Below are 23,646 nucleotides of genomic sequence, written 5' to 3' on the forward strand. Positions count from 1 at the left end.
AGGATGTAAAACGAGCTTTACCTAAAAACCAAACAAGCTTGCATGCAGACTGATTTAACTTACATAAGACATCTGTGAGAGCTGTTGAACTGTCTGATTAAACTTACAGAAGACATTTGTGAGAGCTGTCAATAGGCTCCATCACTCAGCCAAACAGCAGTGTTTAAACACCCTTGGGCTTCAAAAACCCTAGCCATCTCTGTTGAGCCCTCCTTCCCCGGCTGTATGGGTTCTGTGTGCCTTGGAACCCAGGAGAATAGCTTCCCCTGCCATCCTGATGAGCCCCAGGCCTCCCCACGGTTTAAACCTCAGGGCTGCCTCTTTCCCCTGAATCACTGTTTCCCTCTGCTGGCATAAGCCAATCCCAAAGCTGCTGTTTTAAGGGGGTACATCCTCAGAGATCTAAGGACACCTCTTTGTTTGCAGAAAGATAAGCTCAAAAGTGGTCATCTCAAGGTAAAGAGGAGAGAGGGTAAGCAGATATATTACTTACATTATTAAAATTATCAATTTAATTATAATATAAAAGAAAACTAAAGGGAAAGAGAATAGTTTTAAGAGTATGATATAACATGTAAGAACCTATGTTTACATATGCATATATGTATTTTTATACCTATCAACATTTTCTTACCTGTCTTATCAAATCAAATGTGCTTGTATGAGGGTTTAACAGACTCTGCCTGAAACCCACCCACAGATTCCCAAGGGGCATTAAAAAAACTCCTATAGCAAAAACTACCTTCTTAAAATTAGTGGCAAAACTGAGTATTACAACCATTATAATTTAGCATTCTTTGGGAGCTGAAGATAGCTCAGCAAGAATAAAGCAAAGGTTTTAAATATTAAAGGACAAATAATAGTGCTACCATTCCTCATACAGCATGAGCCTGTGCAGAGAAAATCCAGACCATAAACTAAGAAACCAAATCAAGAGGACACAGTAATGACCAGCTCACACTCTACTAAATATGTTTATTGTATGATTAATAAAGCTGATAATCTGAAGCTATTTGGAAACAAAGTACAGGGCCACCCCAGGATGACATTACTTTCATTCTTTTCCTTTCTTTTTGACCCAAGCAACATTCCACATTCCACATTCCTAATGCATGGGAGTCATTTAACCTCTGAACTGTTCCAAGACTGTCTCCAAACAGTCCTTCAGATTTACTACAGCAAAGAAACCACAGGAGTTAACCAGTGAGCTGTCTCCTCTAGGGAGCACCAGTGAACCCACCCTGTGGGGTTTGCCACTGCGACTCTGCAGGGGCGCTCTCAACCAACATTCCAGGCTCCCCTTGAACATTGATGGAGACCCCTCCACTTAGATCTGTTTGTTAAGACGGGACAGAAAAATAATGTCCTAAGTCATCTGCAAAACTGAGAACTGAGACAACCAAGAACTTCTAATGTCACTGAGATGTAAGGGTTTAAGCACTAGCTTCTGGGCAGGGTTCTCGGCACAATCAGCAGTGTTCAGTCCCCCGCCCCTGGAGCAGTGCCCTGCCACTGTCTCCTTCACTTACAGAGAAGGGAAAGCAGGCCCTCCTCACGGAGGACACTGACAGGGTCATCAGGTTCCAACTACCCTTCTCAAAGGAGAAAAAGCAGGCAGGCAAGTCAGGAGTCAGAAGACCAACAGGGGAGAGGAAGTGAGGTCGGTCACATCTCGTTTCTCTGCCCCTAGATGTGGACAACTCCCGACCCTCTACAGCCCTACCCCTTCATTCTGAAGGGAGACTCAGATCAAAGTCAAATGGAGGGTTTTTTCAGTTCATGTGTTTAACAGTGTTATCCAAGAGGGTAAGATGCGACATAACTAAGGCAAAGGAAATAGGTCTGCGCAAACTCACCTGCACGTACAGACAGGAGAAGGGGTGGAAGCCAGCGCAGGGGCAGACAGTGCCGCCTAGCACTGAGACATGCAAAGAAAGTAGATTTGATTGTCTGGCTTTCGAGCCTTTCTGGGGTCAGATATTATTTTGTAATTTCAAGAATGATGACAATTTTTTTCTTTGACATATAAACTAGGTTATAAAAAGAACATAGGCAAAACAAACAAACAGACAAACAAAAACCCACATAGGCCTCCTCAAGTCAAAGGACTTATTTTATCTATTAACTGCTGAAATATTCTCACCAGAAGTGCTAGGCATGATCGCTGTAAATCCTAGCCCTCCAGGAAGTGGGAATATTTAAGAATGGGAGGTGAAAATTCTGAGGTCAGGAGTCTGCATGGAAGCTTATGCTCTGTAGCAAGCACCACACCCCTCAGCCATCTGACGAGTCATTACAAGGCTAGCATTGAACTTTCATAATGACTTCCATTCCCAACTTTCTCAACAAGCACCTGCCCCATTCACTCATCATTCTGGAAGCACGATGATCAAGGAATATTTTCAGTTCAAAGCTGCACTATTTAACACGGCAGCACAACAGTGCATGTAGCCACTGAGCAACAGTGATGTCTAGCTTCAATACATCTTAAATATTAAATTATATCCATGGCTCCCATCTGTGGCCCTCACACTTCCACAGTGCTGCTACAGAGGGAGCCCACAGGCACACCCTTGGAGCGTTGCTACAGATAACACTACTCAAATAAGGGGTCATCAGCATGGGGCAGGCAATTAGAGTTTATGGCATTGTGAAAAACTGATCCATACACACAGACAACCTGAACTCACCTTAAGAACTCAACACAAAAATATCATAAAGGTCTGATGTGACGCGCCACTCGGGTCTGCCATGATAGAAGCAGCAATCGGAAATGTAGGGCTAAAGAGATGGGGAAGTAAGGAAAAGGAAGAAGGAAAGGGAGTAATGAGAAGGAGAAGTCAGAGGGGATGGTGACAGACAGAGCCCGGCTGTGGGGAGCTAGCAGGGGAGAGGTGAAAAGCAGTGTATGGAGGGGTGGGCAAAAGAGCTAGCTGGGTCTGCACAGCTCAGAGCAAGACTCAAGGCTAAACTGGGAAAGCCAGGATGGGGGATCAGCCTCACTGGAACCAAGGGCAACTCAGAGAAACCAGCCCCCACCTGCCTGTAGCATATCTGCCTCTGCACATTCAGGTGAAGACCCACTATGTGGCTCACTCACTTCTCTGACTCTTGGCTTTGTCGAACCCACAGCCTCCAGCTTAAGAAGTGTAATTCCAAGTTCAGAGAATCTTAAACAAATGACTCCCCCTTCCCAAGCCAAGAAAAATGGGTCCATCTCACTCTCTCATTTTGCATCTCAAAAAAGGCATATTCTGATTCTGTTTAGTTACAGATACAATCTTATTTTCATTCTTAAAGCCCAAATACATAACAACTGGTATCTCCCAGAGTAGCATCTCCAACAAACTTGTTTTCAAAGCTCCCGTGTGACTGAGTTGACACTCAGGACACGTTGCCATAGGGATAAAACCAACCATGAATGAACTAATGACATGAAAAGCTATGGCCTACCTCCTTTTCCTTATGTCTGAACTATAGTAGAGTCCTATCCTGGGAGCTGTGTGCGGTGTTGCTGGGAGAGAAAGGGGAAAGCCACAAAGCCCTCTAACTCCTGGGGAGGTAAAAATAAGGAGGTGAGTCCTTCACTCATGAACAGGAAGTAGAGGAAACATCAGAAGAATGTTCACTGGAGAGAAACTACATTTCCCTTAATGCACCCAATCAATGAAGACTTGAGTGACAAGCAGCTGAGAGACCTAGGCAATAAACAGCTCAGAGTGAAGGGCAGCATGGGCCCTCCTCTCCCTTTTCTTCTTAAAGACCTAGGTATTACATCAGAGGCTTGCAATTTTCTCAATTATGACACAATGGCGTCTCAGTACATTTTCTCTAAGTACTTCTAGGACATGGAAAATCCCTAACAATTCCATGTGTTCAGTAATTAGAACCAACTAATTTGGTAAATATTTATGTCCCAACAAGTTGTTAGTCACCTTGGAAGAAAAAAAAAAGATATAAATTGTTGGAACAGTAAAGTTTTATTTCATCCTTAAATAAGCACAATTTTCAAAGGATCTGATACTCCTATGTACATACAGTTTCTCAGAGGTAGGATTTAGGTTTCATTCTTGTACCCTATTTTCTGCTCCACATTTAAAAAAAAAAAAAAAAAAAAAAAAAAAAAAACATGGTACTGGGTTTCTCAGTACAGCAAATCCCCAAGGCTGAGCTTAGGAAAGGTGTGACATCACTGAAAGGCATGTGGTATGATCTCACACTGAAACTATGAACTACCCTAAACCAGCAGTTACACGGTGGCTGACAAAACCCAGGTAGCTTTGTGTTTGCTTCCAAAGAAGAAAATTACAACAGCTCGGTCACCCTGTGAATTCACAGGGACAGCCAAGGACACCCAAAACAACTATGTGGGAACTGCCAGACTAGCATCTTCTGAACATCACAGTAAGACCACCCTTGTTAATTTACAACTTAGAGCATGTAGCTAAAGCGCCCTGGGCTGGGTCCTGAAGTAAGCAGCCCCCACCTACTGAAAGTGGGCTTTCTAGGGTTCAGGGAAGCCTGTGGGAAGTGACACATTATGGGATGGCTGACTGATACTCTGCAGCTCCAAGACAGGAAAGAGGAGGATGCAGCACCACTTCCTGGACTAATCCACCCTGTGCTGTGCTATAGAGCACCTTTCTTTTCCAGATAGTATACTTCGGTCATACTCTTTCTCTTTCCCCATTCCTTCCAGATCCTCCCTACTTCCTTACCCAGTCAACTCATGATGTTTTCGCTCTCAAAACAAAACAAGCAAAACCCTCAAAAATTTTAACGAAAACAAAAATAATAATAGTAAAATTTAAAAGCCCATAGAAAGAACATGGAGTCCACTTTGTGTTAGCCACCTACTCCTGGGCATGAGGCTACCTTGGAGTATGGTTGATATACTCGGTGACACGCCACTGGAGAAAACTCATTTTCATTCCCCCAGCCAGAAACCATTTCAATTAGCTTCTGGGTGGGGTGGGACTCTGCGCTCAAGTCCCTTTCTCAGTGCTGGGATGTTTGTCGGGTTTAACCTGTGCAGATCTAGTGCAATCTGAGATGGTCTCTTTGAGTCCCGTTGTGTCTAAAAGATGCTACCCCCCTGGAGACATCTACTTCTGGCTTTTACAATCCTTCTGTCTCCTCTGCCACATACATGGCTCTAAGCATTGAGAGGTTTGAAGACACATAACAATCAAAACACTAAACACTCAGAGCAAAGAAAGGATATTAAAAAGCTGTAAAAGAAGGAAGGCACATATAAAGGCATGTCCTTGAGAATAACAGCCAAGTTCTTAGTGGAGACTCTAAGAGCTAGAAGCACCTAGACAGATGTTCTACAAGCTTTGAGAGACCCCCATGCCAACCCAGACTACTGTACCCGGCATAACTGCCCACCACAAATAACAGAGAAAGAAAAGCATTCCACAATAAGAACAAATGTAAGCAATCCAGCTCTACAGAAGGCACTAAGGAAGGAAAATTCCAGTTTAACGAGAGGGTTAGCTACAGCTCAAAAGAACCTGAAACTAGACACGATGCTGCTGGAAGTGGTGATGCTTTATGCAGGGGGCATTAGCTGCCAGTTGAGATTATTCTGAATCTGTCACAGATCACTAACAGAGAGAGCTAAGTCATATACATACTTTCCTCATAGTCACTTGACTTTTCTCCCTGTTAAGGCCAAAAAAACAAATTATAAGACAAAGATTTCACTGACACAAAACAAAAGGAAGAAAGGCTTTTCAGTTCACCCATTCATGCATTTATTCTTCCACTCATTCAGTCATCTGCCCATCATCTGCCCATGCATGCGTTCGTTCTCCAAGTTCCTCTACAGACTCTAAGATTTCATTACATTTGAAACACTCAAAGTGATGGAAATGACGTGTACAAGCCAGATGCAGATACAGCACGCCTTCTGCCCTCTTCTTCAGGGCAGCAGTAGCCTCTCTCTGGTCCAATCCAATGTGGAGTTTCCTGGTTCCATCCATCCTCCCCACCACATGATCTAGCCAATCACGCCTCCTTTCTTGAATGGCTTTGTTGGCATGGCTTCCACGGTTCCCTCTACCCTGGCTCTCCTCCTGCCTCACTGGTTACAGCTGCTCAGGTTCCTCTTCCCAGCGTTGATTTCCCCCAAGGCTCAGGTCTTGGCCAGCTTCTCCATCCTCATCACCCTTGGCCAGGGTTTAGTAGCCCCATGATACCTAATATCCTCTCCCTGCTGTTAACACTCACATCTTGATCCCTGGCTCACAGTCTACTCCAGGCCTCCAGTCTTTCATATCCAACTATATACGCGGCAGTCCCGCGTGACAACCTGAGAGGTGCCCCAAATATGTATGAAACAGAACGTTGATCTCCTACCCACTCTTAACTGCTGAACCAGGAACCCTCTGCCATCTCTACTAAATGCACTAACACCAACCTAAATGTCATATCATTCCCAAGTCACCATCCATTTCAGCAAGGAGATTACACTAACCTAACCCCCACCCTGCTGTGACCATTCTCCTCTCCGACCAGAGTTCTCAGCACAGGATTCAACATCCTCTTCAGAAGTGTAAATTATGCCGTCTGAATCCATTGTTTAAAACCTTTTACATAGGTTTCTATGACACTTAAAATCTCTGACCTAAAAACAAAACAAAAAAAAAAAAAAAACAAAAACAAAAAAAAAATTCTCTGACCTTCCCACCCGAATCTCCAAGGACTTAAGGAATCTCAGGTTAGCTGAACCAGTAGCTATGCGCCTGCTTTTCTCTCTTAATCAGGACTTCAGGTGTCCTGCTGCTCACTGGACTTGGAAAAGCCCCTTCTTCGATATTCAAAATGGCGTTTGTTCCTCCCATGATGCTTACTAGTCCATGAGTACATCTCAGGGACTCCCTAGTGATTGCTACCCCTAGTGGGATGTAGGATGAGTGTCATCACATTGCCTCAGTCATGGAAGCACACAGTTCATGGGTTCCCAGTCCCTTGCCGGAGCAACTGCAACAAGAATGGAAGATGCGGTTAGCATCCTCCACGTTACCTCCGACTTGGCCAGTCCATTAGATAAATAATGAGGATGAGAGAGAGATGGTAAAGGAATATACACTCCTCCAGTCTGACCTTTAGTAGCAAAAGGAAAATCTGCAATCCAGCATGCAGATGGGGCATCAACCATGGTCCCTTACAAGAAACTAGAGTTATCAGGGAATACTCAGGAATCAAATCACTAAAATTAGGGAAGACTTTTATATAAGCAGTAAAAGAGCCTGCCACAGCCTGGTTAGTGAGGCTGTGATGAGATGCGGGAGCAGCCGGGTCAGTCAGAAAACTGAGTAATGGAACTTCCCATCCCTCTTGAAGGCAAAGGCCTCATAACCTGAGACAGTATGAGGGAACTCAGTTCTGAGCCGTTAGGATCACTTGGTTTCATCCATCTGAGATCCCCATCAATTCCCCGGAATGGAAAGCAATAGAGGAGGGACAGGGGTTAGGGAGCTAGGAATAAAGGGAGGTGTGTTTGAACCCCAGTTCACCCAGCCAGGTAGAACAGCGTTCTCAGAAGCGATTAAGAAAAAGCTAATCAGGGCTGGTGAGATGGCTCAGTTGGTAAGAGCACCCGACTGTTCTTCCGAAGGTCCGGAGTTCAAATCCCAGCAACCACATGGTGGCTCATAACCATCCGTAACAAGATCTGACTCCATCTTCTGGAGTGTCTGAAGATAGCTAGTGTACTTACATATAATAAATAAATAAATCTTTTAAAAAAAAGAAAAAAGAAAAAGAAAAAGCTAATCAATCCATCAGGGTCTCAAGGCTGCTGTGGGCCTTTTAGTGGCTTTGCTGGGTCCATTAGTGGGACAAATCTTTGAAAAGTAGAAGAAGCTTTGGCAGATCTCAGTGACTTAGCCCAGTGCTTAAAGAGTTCATAAAATGAGAGAACAACTAGAGGAAACTGAAAACGTAAAGCCAGGAAGATGTGTTGTTTACTTAAGACAAACATGGCCGGATTCATGTAGAGCTGGAGTTCTTAAGGAAGTAACTGAGAGAAAGCCAAATTGTGGGCTAAGGAGCTTTTGGGGGAAAAGGGGCTTTCAAAGCTGGAGGCGCAGTTCCCGAAGACGTATGTAATAGAACAATAGAACAATACAGGGAAAGACAATCAAGCTATCCCAGAGGTGGTCAATTATCCCCTAGTCTAAGGAGGGTACATATAGAAAAGGTTATGCAGCTGGGCGTGGAGATGCACGCCTTTAATCCCAGCACTTGGGAGGCAGAGGCAGGCAGATTTCTGAGTTCGAGGTCAGCCTGGTCTGCAAAATGAGTTCCAGGACAGCCAGGGCTATACAGAGAAACCCTGTCTCAAAAAAAAAAGAAAGAAAAGAAAAGAGAAGAGAAGAGAAGAGAAGAGAAGAGAAGAGAAGAGAAGAGAAGAGAAGAGAAGAGAAGAGAAGAGAAGAGAAGAGAAGAGAAGAGAAGAGAAGAGAAGAGAAAAGAAAAGAAAAAAGAAAAGAAAAGAAAAGAAAAGAAAAAGAAAAAGAAAAGAAAAGAAAAGAAAAGGTTATGCTAGGTATAAAGATGGCTTACCCAATCAGGAACTCCCCCAACAACTAGGCATGGTGGATGGAGAGGCAACACCTATAGTTATGCCCACAGTGCCAACCCAGGGCAACCCTGACTCGGAGTCAGCAGGTGCAGCTGGGAAAAGTAGGACCTTGCTGCCCCTTGGCCCTAGGTTGGTGTGAGCAAGCTGATTCAGGCCTACTGTCTGGACTAGGGTTGCTATTGTTATGATGAAGCACCGGGACCAAAAGCAAGTTGGAGACCATAGGGTTTATTTCACTCACATATCCATGTAACAGTTCATCATCAAAAGCCATGAGGGCAGGAACTCATTCATGGAGGCAGGAGTTAATGCAGAAGCCATGGAGGAGTGCTGCTTACTGGCTAACTTCCCAGGGCTTGCTCAGTCTGCTTTCTTATAGAACCCAAGACCACCAGCCCAAGAGTGGCACTACCCACAATGGGCTGGGCCCTCCTCCATGAGTCATTAATTGAGAAAATGCCCCCACAGGCTTTCCTACAGCCTGATCATATATAGACATTTTCTTGATTGAGGCTCCTCCCCGATGACTCTAACTTGTGTCAAGTTGACCTAAAACCAGTCAACATGCTCACTAAGCTTATCAGGTGTAGAGAGATGTAGGAAGGCTCTGTCGAAGAGTTCCAGAATATCGAAAGGGCCCAGAGAGAATGACTAAGGATTGCAGGGAGCTAATTAAGTTAGCACCTCCTGGCCATGATGTGTGCTGAACCTTGATCTACGGAGAAAGCAATTGATACCAATGGATGGAACCTTTCCATGAATATTAGACCCATTGCTTGTGTTCCAACTTTTAATATCCTCTTAGTTGTAAACCTCTGGGGTCACCTGACCCTTGTTCAGAACAGATGACAATGCACCATGATGGTGCTTCACCGAGGTGATCTTTGTCACCTCACTGTTTCCTATGGGATGGTGGTCCAGGATGCTATTTGTCCTGCCTATGGTCTAGAAAGGCTTTGCAGACTTGGAAAGCCACTGGAGAGACAACCAAGGACAATGGCGCTTTCACCTCCCTTAGCCTACCAAGGCTAGGTTAACTGGAAGGAAAAAAATAAAATTTCGTAAAGATACCCTTCGTAAGGTGAAAAGGACACCCCGTGTCAGGTGAATCGTTGCCCTCCTGTGAATCGTTGGCCAAGGAAGCACCTGAGGCCCCACAAATTATAAAAGCTATTGCTACTGCTGTTACCTGTTTGCCAGGACTAGACAGTGACACTCTACTGCTGAAGACACCACACATGCATGCTTTGACTGTGGGACATAGGGAAATTAAGCTAGGACTGGTCAGAGGGGTCCATGCCCACTGCTGGTGGAGAACTGTCACCAGCATTTCTGCTTGGCTATGGACCCTGTGTACTAAAACACCAACATGGCAGGAATGACATGAGGTGCCTGCTTGTGCAATAGTGGCTCAGCTGACATGGGTAAGACCAACGGCCTTCTAATTGGATTTAAGGCCCATTAACACAGAAGGGAACAGATGCCTCGTACCTAACCCAAAACAAAAGCCTGTAGCTGGGGAGGTCGTAAGTCCATATAGGGAAAAGAACTTGTATGATTGTCCTAGATGGGTATGGTGTGCCTGTCAAAGTCCCCTTTCAACATTTTGTGTATGTCCACAGATCACCGTTGTCAGTGTCAACTCATATCCTCTGGTGTTGCTCCTGAACAGGTGACTTATCGGTTGTGGCATGGCGGCCTATTTCTTAGCCATAGGTGGACATCTATAGGAATAGAGCGTTGTATAACAGTCTTGTCAGAGATTAAACTATTCCATCCTGAGGGGGGGGGTCTTTAAACAGGGACATAAACAACAACAACAACACAACAACAACAGCAAAATGGCTCTAGATCCACTAGGCTCCTCCTTGCCTGACGGAGTAAGCAGAGCCCAGCTTCCAGGAAGCCTCTAACCAGAAAAGCTTCCTAGAGACACTTTATACCAATGAGAAACCTGGAAAGGGCTCTGCTGAGCTGCCAGCGGGCTGTAGAGTGTGCTTCAGGTTTCCCAGCCTTTGTGAGCTGTCATCCATGCTAGTGAGATGGCCATGGTGAGTAAGCTGCCTCGGAGTCACTGCTGTTCCTCTGAGTGTCCCCTCACCCCAATAAAACTCCCTGGTTTGCCAAGTTGGACTTTGGTGGTATCCAGACTTTGGTTGGTCATGGGTTCCCTACCTGGGGTGAACAGATGTCTATCTTTTCCCCCAGGAAAAGTTTTGTCACACAACACATGCACAAGATGTGCACATGTGCATACACATGATATACATAATGGCTAAAGGTATGTACAAGTGATGGGCTTGGGTCCTAGTCCTTCCACTTCTTAGCTATGTGTGAGCAAATAAATGGTACAAGAAGATGTTAGTTTCCTCATCTAAAAAACACAAAGAACACTAATTACAACGAGCCCAGTGGTCCTCACTGAGTTTTTGAAGCAGCTTAGATGTAATAACCTAAAGTTTCTAGAATTTATAGCCACGTGTACCATATTATGTTATGTATTAACTATCATTGTTAAAAATCTGATTAAAAACTACAAAGAAAGCATGAAAAGGAAGTTGTGGCCTTGTTTTGCTTTATTTCTTTGGGCTTGTTCCAAATACTTCAAACATTTCTGAGAGGAACCCTGTAACGTGGTTCAACGATTTCACCTGGGCCTAGCACTCTATCACACCACTCAGCTTAAGAACCAGAAGAAAAACTGAGACGAAGCCCCACAGAACCCTGACTGACTCCTTCCCTGAGTGCAGTCATTGGCTGACAGCTGCATAGAAAGCCCCAGCACTGGCAGTGATGCACACGGATAATAGGAGCCCATGATTACTATTTTGATTCTAGAAGAGGTTCCAGACAGGCAATTCGTTTCACTTCGCAGCAGTGCCATGAGCATCTGGATCGTGGCTTGAAGACTCTGGTACCCTCTCCCATTCCAGCCTCCCGCCCTAGGGTGGCAGTGCTTCCTGCCATTAAAGGATACACACTAACCTGAGAGCTAGCCTGTGCTTTTTCAGACGTGCATTAACTGTTTCAGAGCCTTCTAGGATTACACTGTCCCTGCTAAAATCCCTACAGTGAGGCTCTCCTTGGAGTCCTGAACACACCCGGCACTTACTTTAAGCTTCCCCACACTTCGCAAAACCAGCCACGCCCTACTAAAACTGACAAAGATAATGAATGACTCCGAACCTTGAACCTTCACCTGATGGAGTCAGTGAAGGGGATCCCTTCCTAATGTCTGCTTTCATTCTTGCACCTAAGTCATGAGGTGGCCTCTTAGCAGGCTGATGGGGTAGCACTGCCCACACGTAGGATGAGCTGGCTACAATCATCGAACAGCAAAGCCTGACCCCCTTCAAGTCTGCTCTGTATGTGGATCCTTAGTTCATTTTTAATGACTGACACTTATGCTGAATTCTCTACAAAGTTGTAATGGCAATCAAGGGAATCCTCCATCACTGCTTTCACAGAAATAAGCCACCATTTCAGACTCCATATTGCTGAAAGCAAACAAGAGACCTGGGGGAACAATAAACCCATGTGGATCAGCAGAATTCCTGCCAATTCCACTTCTAAGTAAAAGCTTGTCTGATGCTTCTTTCAATGTTCAAGTGTGGTTACACTGAAGCACTTTCATATTATAGAAGTGTTTTTATCAAAAGTTAAGATATTGTATTCTTTTAGTTATGAATAGTAAGTATATACTAGTATATACTACTATTGATTGTCTTTAAGAATCATAGAAAACTGTGAGGGTGTAAAACAAATCCTGAGATGCTACAAGGCTATTCTGACTGCACTGCAGGGCCAGGCAACAAGCACTCAAAGGCTCCGGATGAATGTTTAAAACTCAGTTCTCTTTAACTCCTACATTGTGTTTGGATCACACCACCTCCCTCCCCAACTCTTCCCAGATCCACTCCTGATGATACCCCTCCACCCCACATTTCTATTGCCCAAATGTCCTTGGACGTGTGGCCTTCCACTGGAGCATGGTCTATTTAAATCCCCTCCCCCAGGCAAAAGTACCCCAGCAGTGGTTCCCAAGGCTCATGGAGGTGCCTAATCACATTGGGGTAAGACAGACTTGCAGGCAACATCAGCTCTGACTCTTATCCCCTGTGTGGTGTGAGTGAACTCAGGTGAGAAGCCTGACCTTCCTCAACAGTGCCTTCTGTGCTTCTAAACTGCAGTGGAACAAGAGACCTGACATGGTGGCTCTGCCCAGTCTCAAAGACTATCAGTGTCTGACATATTACTGTTCCTCCACGGATGCTAATAACCACTTTCTTTCTAGAGCTTGCCTAACTCTCTGTTACATGTTAAGAAGGGGGAAAACCCATGTAATTCTGATAGCGAACAGCCTTTAAAAGTGCCCCTCCGTGACTGCTCCCTCCTGTTTCAGTTTGCTGTCCTATAGAACTGCACTGGGAGAAAGTTATCCACAGAATACACTGTATTCTTTCAAACGGGGAATGCTACAAGCCTGACAAAGCACTTGTATGAACTGGAACAAATCGTACCTGCCATTCAGTAATACTTGGAAACTCATCATCAATTTGATTTACACCCAGCATCAATAAATCACACAAAGTAGGCCCTGTGCAGCCCAGGGAGTAAACAAAAGTAAACATTGTGCTTCACCTGCCCCGCTGGGCAGACGAAATGCAAACTCCAGCCACCTCAACTGGAATAATGCCTTTGGTCTCTGGTCGATCTGGTTATTTTTGGAGCCTTTTATGGAATATTAACTTTATTTGCTCTAATTCTACAGGAAGCCACATTGGAAGTGCAAGGAAATATAAATGATTAAAAAGCAGAAGTGAAAAAGAAGGGGGGAGCCAAGTGTTTTGCTCTTTTTAACTGTACTTTTTTTTCCCAAATAAGAGGGCTCCCCACTTTGCTACTCCTAGTCTGTTTGCAGCATGGCCACATTCCACCCAGCAGCCCTGCCGGGATGGGGGGCGGGGTAGCAGTTTGTTTTTGTTGTCTATTGTTTTTGCAAAATAAAGCAGAGGAGTACTACTACAGAGAAGTAACATTTTAAATCAGTGGCTATCTTGTATAAACTTTATGTATATGTGTTGGAGCAGGAGGAGGAAAACAAGAAGCTAGCTGACCCACCCAGAAATCAACCCCTAACCTCAACTCCAGGCTTCAACCAATGAAATGAGCAAACGAGCACTTAGAAAATAAAAATAAAAACAAACCTTGATGTGTCGTTTAGCGTACATTAAGCGCTGGCCCTCCCAGGTCCACATAATACACTGGGTTTCTTGAACTAGATCTTTACAGAGACACCAGCCTTAAGTGACACAAAAGAGTTTTAAAATCCCAATTAGTTTGCTGTCCTCTGTTGATATTATTCTGTTTTCCTCTAACCAACAATAATGAATAACCCACAAATGCTAATGAATAACTAACTCCTTTTGTCTCCAAGGACAACCGAGCCCAACAAGAAATGTCAGAGGGCCCGAGGTAAAATACAAACCTTTATAATGAAAATCTTCCCAATTATACAGTCCTCTGGGTACTACACTTGCAGAACTGTCTTAAATATTTAAATAGTCATGTCAAATGTGCTTAAAGTGGGGATCATAAAACTGATTTCCCTGATGCTTTGAAAAATGAGTTTCTACAAGTCTAATTACAGGGAGTTCTGCTGGACCAGGAAGCAAGGATACGCTATCACTATCACTAGTGCAAAGTGGGACCCACAGTCACAAACCCTAAGCAGGCTAGCAAGTGCCCTGCACAGTGTCTCCCTCATATGCTGCCCCGAGGCTCCACAGGAGGAAGGCTCAGCTCCACGCATTAAAAAACTGACCTGGTGTAAGCAAGGAACTTGAAAACCAAGTTCTACTACTTGAGAAATGTTAAGCTAAAACTAGCCCCTTCCCCTCTTGTAAGTCAGAAAGGCAAGATAGGCATTGACCCAAGCTCTTTGACCTACAGTGAAGAACACGGTGGTGTGTTTTAATGGCAGCTCTTTTTCCAGTGTGTTCCCTGACTCTCTATCCATGGGCACGGCTTGGAAGGGCTAGCACCTCAGAGGTAGGAAGGACGGGCTTTCGCATAGCTCTGCAACATTCCCCCCCACACACACTGAAAGGGACCTGATATTTGGGTGAAAGTGGGCAATTTCAGGTCTCAGGCAGGGAAGTACCAGTAAGAGGCAAAAACATCTTGTTACATCTGAAAACAGGAAGCGTTTAATGGGAACATGGTTAAAGGACACAGGAACTGACCTCAAGAGGGTTCCTCTGGCCATATTTGGGTTAATTCGAGCATCAGAAAGAATTATGGCGGGAATGAGTCACAGAGAACCGTTTTTTTGAAGAGGCCCTGAGTGAGTCTCTTCCCGTGACTTGAAAGAGACAAGGGGAGCTCCTCTTCCCAGCCGCTGTGGTCTGAATCCAAGATGCCCCCACAAGCTGGGTATCTGCACGGTTGCCCTAGCTAGAGGCTTTCTTTGGGGAGGTGATAAGACTCAAGGGCAGACTGTCAGCCTGGCCACAAAGGGCACAAAGGGCAGGCTGAGAAGGTGGTACCCAGCTCCACACTCTGAACAGAAACTGTCTCCTGCTCAGGCTACTGTGCAAGGAACCGACGCTCCTACAGACGGCCAAGCTGTTCCCCCCATCATGCCTCCCTATGCTAGATGGAATCCCTGGGGAACTGTGAGCTGAAACAAGATCCTCTTATGTAGAGGATCTAGCAAGTGTCTTGTCACTGTAGAACACTGGCTGATAACCACTCAAGGACTGAAAATCCAGGCAACAACCATATATGCAACCAGGAAAACCTGACTTAAGACACAGACCATAGGAGAAGCTTTAAAAAGCTAACGAATGTGATGTCACACACACATGCACGTGTGCACATATGTGTGCTCATGCATCTGGTGTGCAGTCCAAAGGTTAGCACTGGATGGCATCCACTATCCTTCTCCACCTTGTTTCTGAGACAGAGCCCCTCTTTCTGATCCTCAGGCTCACCGTTTCAGCTGGAGTGGCTGCCAGGGAGCTCAGGGGATCCTCCTGTGTCTGCCCCAGCACACTGGGATTACAGAAGCACACCATGGTGCTAGGCTTTTACAAGGGTACAAGCAGTGATCTATCCCTCCAGCCCCATTCAGGCTACATTCTAACCTGAGTTAGATCCTGAAGAAAGAGTCAAGCCAGAAGCCTGAGCAATGAGACAGCTCACCTGAACCGGACACGGACACGGACACGGACGGACACACACGGACACACACACACACACACACACACACACACACACATAGGGGGAATGGGAGATCAAGAAAAATAACCTGAAATACACAATAGCCATATGTAAAATGCTTGAATTTGCTTAGAGCTGTCTAAATTAAAAACCAGCGAGAGAGGGCACTTGTCAATTGTAAATGGAGAGTGAAAATTAATTTATGGATAAAATATAAAATAATAATATAAAATTAATTTCATTATGAACTGCATATTAAAATATAATTATATATAAGTGATATTGTTGTGTCTGAGTTAACTTCCCAGTTATGATGAACATGTATTTGTGTATATAAATGAAGAAGGCCAACTTGAAGATAAATGTCACCTTTTTTTTCTTTGATTGGTTCAATGTACTTGATACAGATAAATGTGTCAAAATGCTGAAAAGTCAAATTCATTAGTTTATGTGTAGTGACACATGTCTGCAAGCTCAGCACTTTGGAGATACTGAGGCAGGAGGATCACTGAGTTCAAGGCCTGTCTACATACTGAGTTCTAAGCCATTTGGGACTATATAAGGAAATCAGAAAAAAAAAGTAATCAACTAACTATTTAATTATAATAGAACCCAGTACAAAATAATGTAAAGCGAAAGAAAGAAAGAAAGAAAGAAAGAAAGAAAGAAAGAAAGAAAGAAAGAAAGGAAAAGAAAAAGGACAAAGAAAGAAAGCAAACAACTCACAAAAAAGACCAAAATGACTGAGACCAAACAATGAATTTTGCTCTTGAAGAAGTAGCTTATTGGGGGCTGGAGAGATGGCTTAGAATTTAAGAGTACTGACTGCTCTTCCGAGATCAATTTCCAGCAACCGTATGGTGACTCACAACCATCTGTAATGGGATCTGACGCCCTCTTCTGGTGTGTCTGAAAACAGCTACAGTGCGTACTCACATACATTAAACAAACAAACAAACAAACATCTTTTTTAAAAAGTAGCTTATTAAAAGACTGGTTAGTTTAAGTAGGGATGCCTGGATGGGGCTCCCAAGAAACTGTTTAAAGGGGACAAAATGAGGAAAACAGTCTTTTTTTTTTCCTTCCTGCCTTTTATCCTTCCTTCCCCCTCCTCTCAGAAGGCAAACTCTGGTCAGAGCTGGACTGAGGCAGCCACTGTGCAGCCAAGAGGAACACCCCACAGTCTCGGGCTGACAGTGCAGGGCTGTACAGCACAGCCAACACTGACCCAGCCGTAAGAAAAACAGCCTCATGACAGGCCCTGGGCATCGAAGATGTGGCCAGCTGAGCGTCTCTTGTGTTTTTATGGTGGCCTCGGGCCCACAGCAACACCTACCAGCCGCGTTTATTAAGGATTTGGGTGTAAGCACTTAACAGCATTTATGTACGAGCAACTTATTAGCTGCTTTAAAATATAATCTTCATAAATTAAAAGAAAAATGGCATACCCGTTTGATTCTTAAATCGGCACCATTTCAGGAGGGATCTACACCCTGTCGTAGACTCTAGCACTTCTCAAGCCTTAGAATAAGGCAAATGCTTCCATGCTCATTGCCTGGTCACATCTACTTTTTTTCCCCCTAAAATTGTGGTAAAATAACAGCCTGGGGTGGTGACTCATGCCTGTAGTCTTGGCATTCAGAAGGCAGAGACAGGGGTAACTGCCCCAAGTTCAAGGCCAACCTAAGCTATATAGTGAGTGCCAGGTCAGTCTTTTGAGACTCTCTCGAAGAAATGTTAAACAATTAAATAGTTTTTTAAGTGGAAAAAAATAGCCACCAAACGCCAAAACTTTCTCACCTCAAACCAAATCTCCATATCCCCTGAGTACCAGCTCCCCATTCCTGGTGCCCATGTTCTTAGCAACTGCCACTGGCTCTACAAATGTAATTCTAAGAACTTACAAAATAGGACTCATATAATGCATATGCTTTTGAAGCTGAGAGAGGTCATTTAGCACAGTATACTCAATGCTTCCGTGTTAGCGGATATGCCAGAATTCCCTTCCTTTTTAAGTTGCCGTCTCCATGCCTCATCTTCACCATACATCTATGCATTCATCTCATGGTGGACACGTGCGTAATCTACCTTCCATGGTGAACAATGCTTTCAGGAACAGGAATAAAAAGTGCTTGCTGAGACTGTAGCTTTGCAAAGACCACCAAAAGGAATATAATGAAATTTACCATGGAAAGTGTCCATCTCTGCTAGTAAGATAAGTTACCTGGTAAGCAAAGAATGCTCTGTAACTCTGCTTGACGTTCGTTCCCTGTGGCATGCCAGTGACCCCATGGTATCATTAGGAACTCACACCATAGGATGCTGAAGCCACTGTTATCTCTGTTTCTAGGTTAGCAGAATGTAACCCTTAGCCAATAGATCTAACATTCAAATCTACACTTTTCACCGGTCTTCCCGTAACAATCCTCAAGAGCTTAAACCCTCTGGATACAGTTCCACGAGTCAATGCAATCACTCTCAGGGTTCAGGAAAGGCTTTCTTATTGCTGTGTAAACTGTGCAGTGCCACAATGCGAGGAGTTTCTACTTGTGGTCAATCTTGTGTGAATCTGCCTGGACCACAAGGTGCTCAAATGTCTGATAAGACATTATCCTCCGTTCATGCTGGGGTGTTTCTGCACACCAGCAGGCTGGGGAAGGGGAATGCCTTCCTTGGAAAGGAAAGACTTCTTCCAGTCTTCTGATGAGCTGAGGAAAAGGCTGATCCCTCACCAACATGAGGGGCAACCCTTTCCTACCTGTTGCCTCTGAACTAACTGGAACACTGGTCTCTTTTTCTTGCCTTTGGACTCACATTGAAACAGTGGCTCTTCCTGAGTCTGGAGCCTCCTCGCCTCTGGACAAGGACTAGACCATCAGCGGTTCTGGTACTCAGTTCTTCAGCTCAGACACAGCTACACTTCTTGGTGCGTCACTCCAGTCTCTTGATCTGTTGCGTTCTGTTGGCTCCCCTCCAGTGTCAGCTCTGATTAAACCCTACACCTCCAAGCCATGAGGAGCCAGGTAGAAATCAGCACCCCTCCAGGCTTGGATTTGTGCTTCTCTCCCTACCCAAAACAAATGCTAGAAAGCTCCCTCATGTACACACACAAACAAACACACACACACACACACACACACACACACACACACACGCACACACGCACACACACACACGCACACATGCACACATTCACACTCTCTCATGCATACAACTGGGGACACTGCAAGGCTAGCACCTTTCAACTGTATGTGCTTAGATAGCCTACCTACCACCAGGATGGGGAGCCCTCTCAACATTGACAGATGGGGTTAGAGAGATGGTCCTGTTTGTAAAGCGACTGCTGTGCGAGTGTAAGGGCTTGAGTCCGGATTCCCCAGCACCCACATAAATGCCAGGAGTAGTGAGCCATATCTCTAACTGCAGAGCTGGGGAAGTTAAGATGAGAAAAGTCCTGGAAAGCACTGGTCACCGTGGTAGCCAAACAGTGAGCTCCAGCTTCAGCAAGGGACTCTGTCTTTTCAAAGCAAAAGGAAAAAAGTGGGTTAAGTTGGAAAGTGGCTAAGGAAGAGACCAACATTGACCTCTATTCTGCACATCTGTACACACCTGCCTACACATGTACACACACTCTCTCACACACCAAGGCTGCCACGCTTGCGTGCACTAGTGTGCCCCTCTCAGAGAGCTCGCTGAGCTTCATTTTGAACTGCCCATACATTTGTCCAAATCCTCCAACAGCCTGAGGGGCGGATATCTTAAAGGCAAGTCTTCCAGAACAATAGATCCCTGTCAATATAGGTTTAATAATTATTTGTTGAGAACCATTCAGATGGAGCTTAAGCAATCCCAGACCACTGGTTATTGGCTTAATTTTATGAATTCCGTCAAGATCTGCAGAAACAATTCCACCACTTCTAGCCTCACCAAGACCACTGACGTATCCAAGTTGCAGGGCTGAGAAGAATAACTTCAGATCGTCCCTAGCCTCTTATCTGTGAGAACTCAGTTGCGCTCCAAGCCTGTTGACGGGAAGCCAGGCACTGTCTGCTAGTGGAGAGCCAGCACGCCTCGGGGGAAGGAAGAGCTGGGAAGCAGTGCTTGCTCTACACGCCTTACATGATATGCTGGACCCAATGACTCACTCAGTTAAACTCACTTAACCCAAGTTCCTGAAGCACGCTTTAAGCCAAGGTCATAATTATGACATCTTCTATCAAAGTAAGACTGAGAGACTGAACTCCTTAGTGTCCCCAAAGAGCTTGTTCTCTGTGGACCTCCGTGGGTTAAATCGCCATAGCACACACTCTGAACTGTGGTGACCAATCTCTGAGTCTGTGTTGGAAAGAATCCGCACACGCTGCCTGACACATACATGATATGAGAAACGCAGGTTATTAACATTATCATATGGCCACTGCCAGTCACATGGACACCCATGCCTATAAAGGGACGCTACAGCTCCCTAGTCAAGATGAGCTAAGAGGTGTCGCTGGCATAGTGCCTCTAAAACCAAACAGTGGAGTTTGTTAGGAAGAAACTCAACGTTCTACCCCACGGGCCCAGTAGCCTAACGGTGGCGGACTATTCTAGAAAAGGCCCCCGGGGCAAACTTTACCTGAGCTTAAATACTCGTAGCTCTAGGAAAGTAAACAACTCCAAACAGAACTTAGACCAAGGAGAAATGAATGATTAAGGAAATAATAGAGTAAAGGAGAAATATAAAAGCCATGTGTCTGTTTACTGTTGTGGGTTTTTCTTTTTCATCTCTTCATTTATGGCCAAACACTCCATACACAGGAATACACAGGCACTAAGACAGATAGCTCTTTGGCTGTGTGTCCGCTGTTACTCATCATTCACTCACCTTAATTAACAGGGTAAGTGGCCGTTCTGAACCGTGCTACTAACTCTACTGCAGTATAAACACATTTAATACGAGATGACAAAGTACCTTAAGAACTATGCAGAGTGCCATTTGACATTACAAGCTGCAGTTATGTAAGCTACAGGCTCTTTTTCTCCCTAGCCTAAGCACACACACCCCATCTGCAATGGAAATCCCTTAAGGCCACACCAGTTAGTTGCTAGAGAAAGGGTGTCGTTCAAATCCTTTGTTAGTCCTCAACAACTCCTCTTTAATTTGAAATCGAGGGTAATCCAATCACTACTGAATTAAACACACATGCTATAGTTCAAATAAACCACATTTTCTAGTCTCTCACCAATTTTAAAAGGTATGTTCAAAAAACAGGGTCACTGGGAGAGCAGTTGCCTGGCATGCCACTGTGAGCCTATGGTTTCAATCCCCACTATGAAGGAGGGAAGGTATGCATTGTTCCATCTTGGATCTCCCTCCTGCCGACTCCCCTTTTTACTGGGCACTGAAATGACTCTTTTGTGATCCTCTCCTCCTGAGCACAGCTTTTCTTCTAGTACTTCTAACACCAGCTTTGGTTCTGGTTAGGCCCTGTCCTCCACTGCCTGCAGAATCCAAACCCCCCTCCATCCCCATAAGCCAGGGCAGAGCCACAAGTATGCAGAAGACAGACTCTGCCCCAGCCCCTGCCCTGTCAGTCATCACCTTCCTCCCTATTTCCCTTTCAAGCTGATCTGCCTCACCTTCCACTCTGCTTCAATTCCAAGGCGCCACTCACTTGTACCCATTGCTTACACACAAAAGTACACACCCAACCCCTTCCCAAGCATGAGACCGTGAACCTTGACTCTAATTACGTATATCTTTCTATAGAACTTGCTGGCAGTCAGCAGACAAGGGGCAGATGAAAGGGTCCCCTTTTGAAGAGATTCCAAAGTGACAATCCTACCTTTCTCGGGATTCGGAGAGAAGGGGTCTCCAAATTCTTGCTGTTTGGGCTTTATAGTAAGCGGTGCGGCCATGACACCAGTCGGGGTGACCTGGAACTGAGGCTTCCCATTGGCGAGTAACTGTCTCCTGGGGCTCAGGGCAGGCAGATGGATGGGGCTTGAGGCCATGTTGCTCTGAGGAGCCATCCCTGCTCCCGAGGACATCTTGAGGTGAAGACTGTTAGCAAGACTTCCAATACTGGGGCTCGGCGTGCTGGCACAGGAAGAAGAGCAGGGAGTGCCTGCGTGGGCCCTGATGGGAGGGATATGTTGAGCACCGAGTAGCCCAGGCCCCTGTGGGGTTCTTGATGTCCGGTGGAGATTCATGCCACATGACCTTCCATTCATTCTGAAAGCCCTGAGGCCACGCTGATCAATATCCAATGGCACTATTGATTCTTTCAAGGCAAGTCAAGTAACTTATCCATGGGATGGGTGATAAGTCTGTTTAAAAAAAAAAACAAAGGCAGGTGTTGGAAATGGTGAAGCTGAAAATGAGATACAGTAAATTTTCAACGTGTATAGCATTTATATTGGGACAAAAAAAAAAAAAAGAAAGAAAGAAACACAGCTGGCAAACTGGCCTCGTGTGTAGAACAAGATCATAAAACACACAGCTCCTTGGCAAGGACTCTTCACTTCTGCATTCATGGGAGGCTTAGATTATGGATCACTGCATTGATCTGTGCCTTTCTCAATACGGTGTTCTTGGCAGCAACCACCCATCTACTGATGACTGCTTGCAAAATGAAACCTACTCTGTTCCCGGAGGGATCTGGCCATAGACTTCATTTTCGCTACAATGTATCATTGGAAACTCAGAACACCACCCTCTGTGAGTCGTGAGATTGAACTTTTGAAGTACCCAGTGAACAACTGCAAAGCAAACATGATGTTCCTTCTGAGAGCAACATTTTCATAGTGCCCATATTTGCAAAAACTCTAGGCATAGGAATATTACTTTTCATATAACCTTATTTTCAAACAATTACAGCAGCAGCAGAGCCTTAGATCCATACTGATCCTGAGTTATGGGAATAAAAACAGATCAATGTCACAATACCCTGCCTTCTATGTGAGGGTCTAGGATAGGAAAACACTACAGACAATACCGCCTGGAAACCACAAGAGAAGGCAACTCTTAAAAGTGGGGTCCTCAGAATGGTCACAAAAAGCCTACTGTGTTGCCATATATACCATATTATCGGGGATCCTCTATCAGGAGCAGAAACGTATGTACTGATGTGTCTACAGAATGTCATTCTCTACTACTTCTATGTGGTGACATCAATGCTCCCTGGTTCTAAATCACTAAGGAAGGCTCCTCCCTCCCTAACAGGTCACTCTGCGGTGTGGGCACTAGGACATGGCCAGGTGTCAAGGTGCCACCTCTACGATGTCTGTCTTTTATAGAGACAAGATAGTCATGGGAAGCAGCCACAGCTGAACAAACACAGAAAATGAAGACTAAGACTCTAGCAGCACCATCCAAACGTTCTCAATAGGATGAGCCTTGGGACTTCTTCCCCGCTGTATGATCCACTTGGGGCCCTGAACAAATATTCTCAACTCAACTCCTAAAGAAATGCCTACACCTAAGATGAAAGGATGGACTATCCAGAGTCTACCCCATCCGGGAATCCATCCCATCATCAGCCACCAAACCCAGATACTAACGCACATGCCAGCAAGATTCTGCTGAAGGAACCTTGATATAGTGGCCTCTTGTGAGGCTATGACAGTGCCTGGCAAACACAGAAGTGGATGCTCACAGTCATCTATTGGATGGAACACAGGGCCCCTAATGGAGGAGCTAGAGAAAGTACCCAAGGAGTTGTAGGGGGCTGTAACTCTGTAGGTGCAACAACAGTATGAACTAACCAGTACCTCCTGAGCTCCAGTCTCTAGCTGCATATGTAGCAGAAGATGGCCTAATCAGCCATCATTGGGAAGAGAGGCCC

At 45.0% G+C, this 23,646-nt stretch overlaps 1 protein-coding gene across 3 annotated transcripts in view; it reads right to left on the minus strand.

Annotated features, from left to right (window-relative positions):
- Positions 1–23,646, minus strand: part of Glis3 (GLIS family zinc finger 3) — a 417,582-nt gene that overhangs the window by 381,127 nt on the left and 12,809 nt on the right. For 2 of the 3 annotated variants that reach the window (XM_021205791.2, XM_021205781.2), the window contains exon 2: positions 21,646–22,129. Coding sequence is in view for 1 of the 3 variants with exons in the window: in XM_021205781.2 (XP_021061440.1) it covers positions 21,646–22,033 (388 nt within the window). In the remaining 2 variants the exon portion in view is untranslated. Of the gene's footprint in view, positions 1–13,800; positions 14,493–21,645; positions 22,130–23,646 lie in introns of those variants that run through there. The other variant, XM_029537780.1, reaches the window with a different exon arrangement.

Source organism: Mus pahari, chromosome 1 (assembly GCF_900095145.1).
Source record: "Mus pahari chromosome 1, PAHARI_EIJ_v1.1, whole genome shotgun sequence".
Classification (NCBI taxonomy): domain Eukaryota; kingdom Metazoa; phylum Chordata; class Mammalia; order Rodentia; family Muridae; genus Mus; species Mus pahari.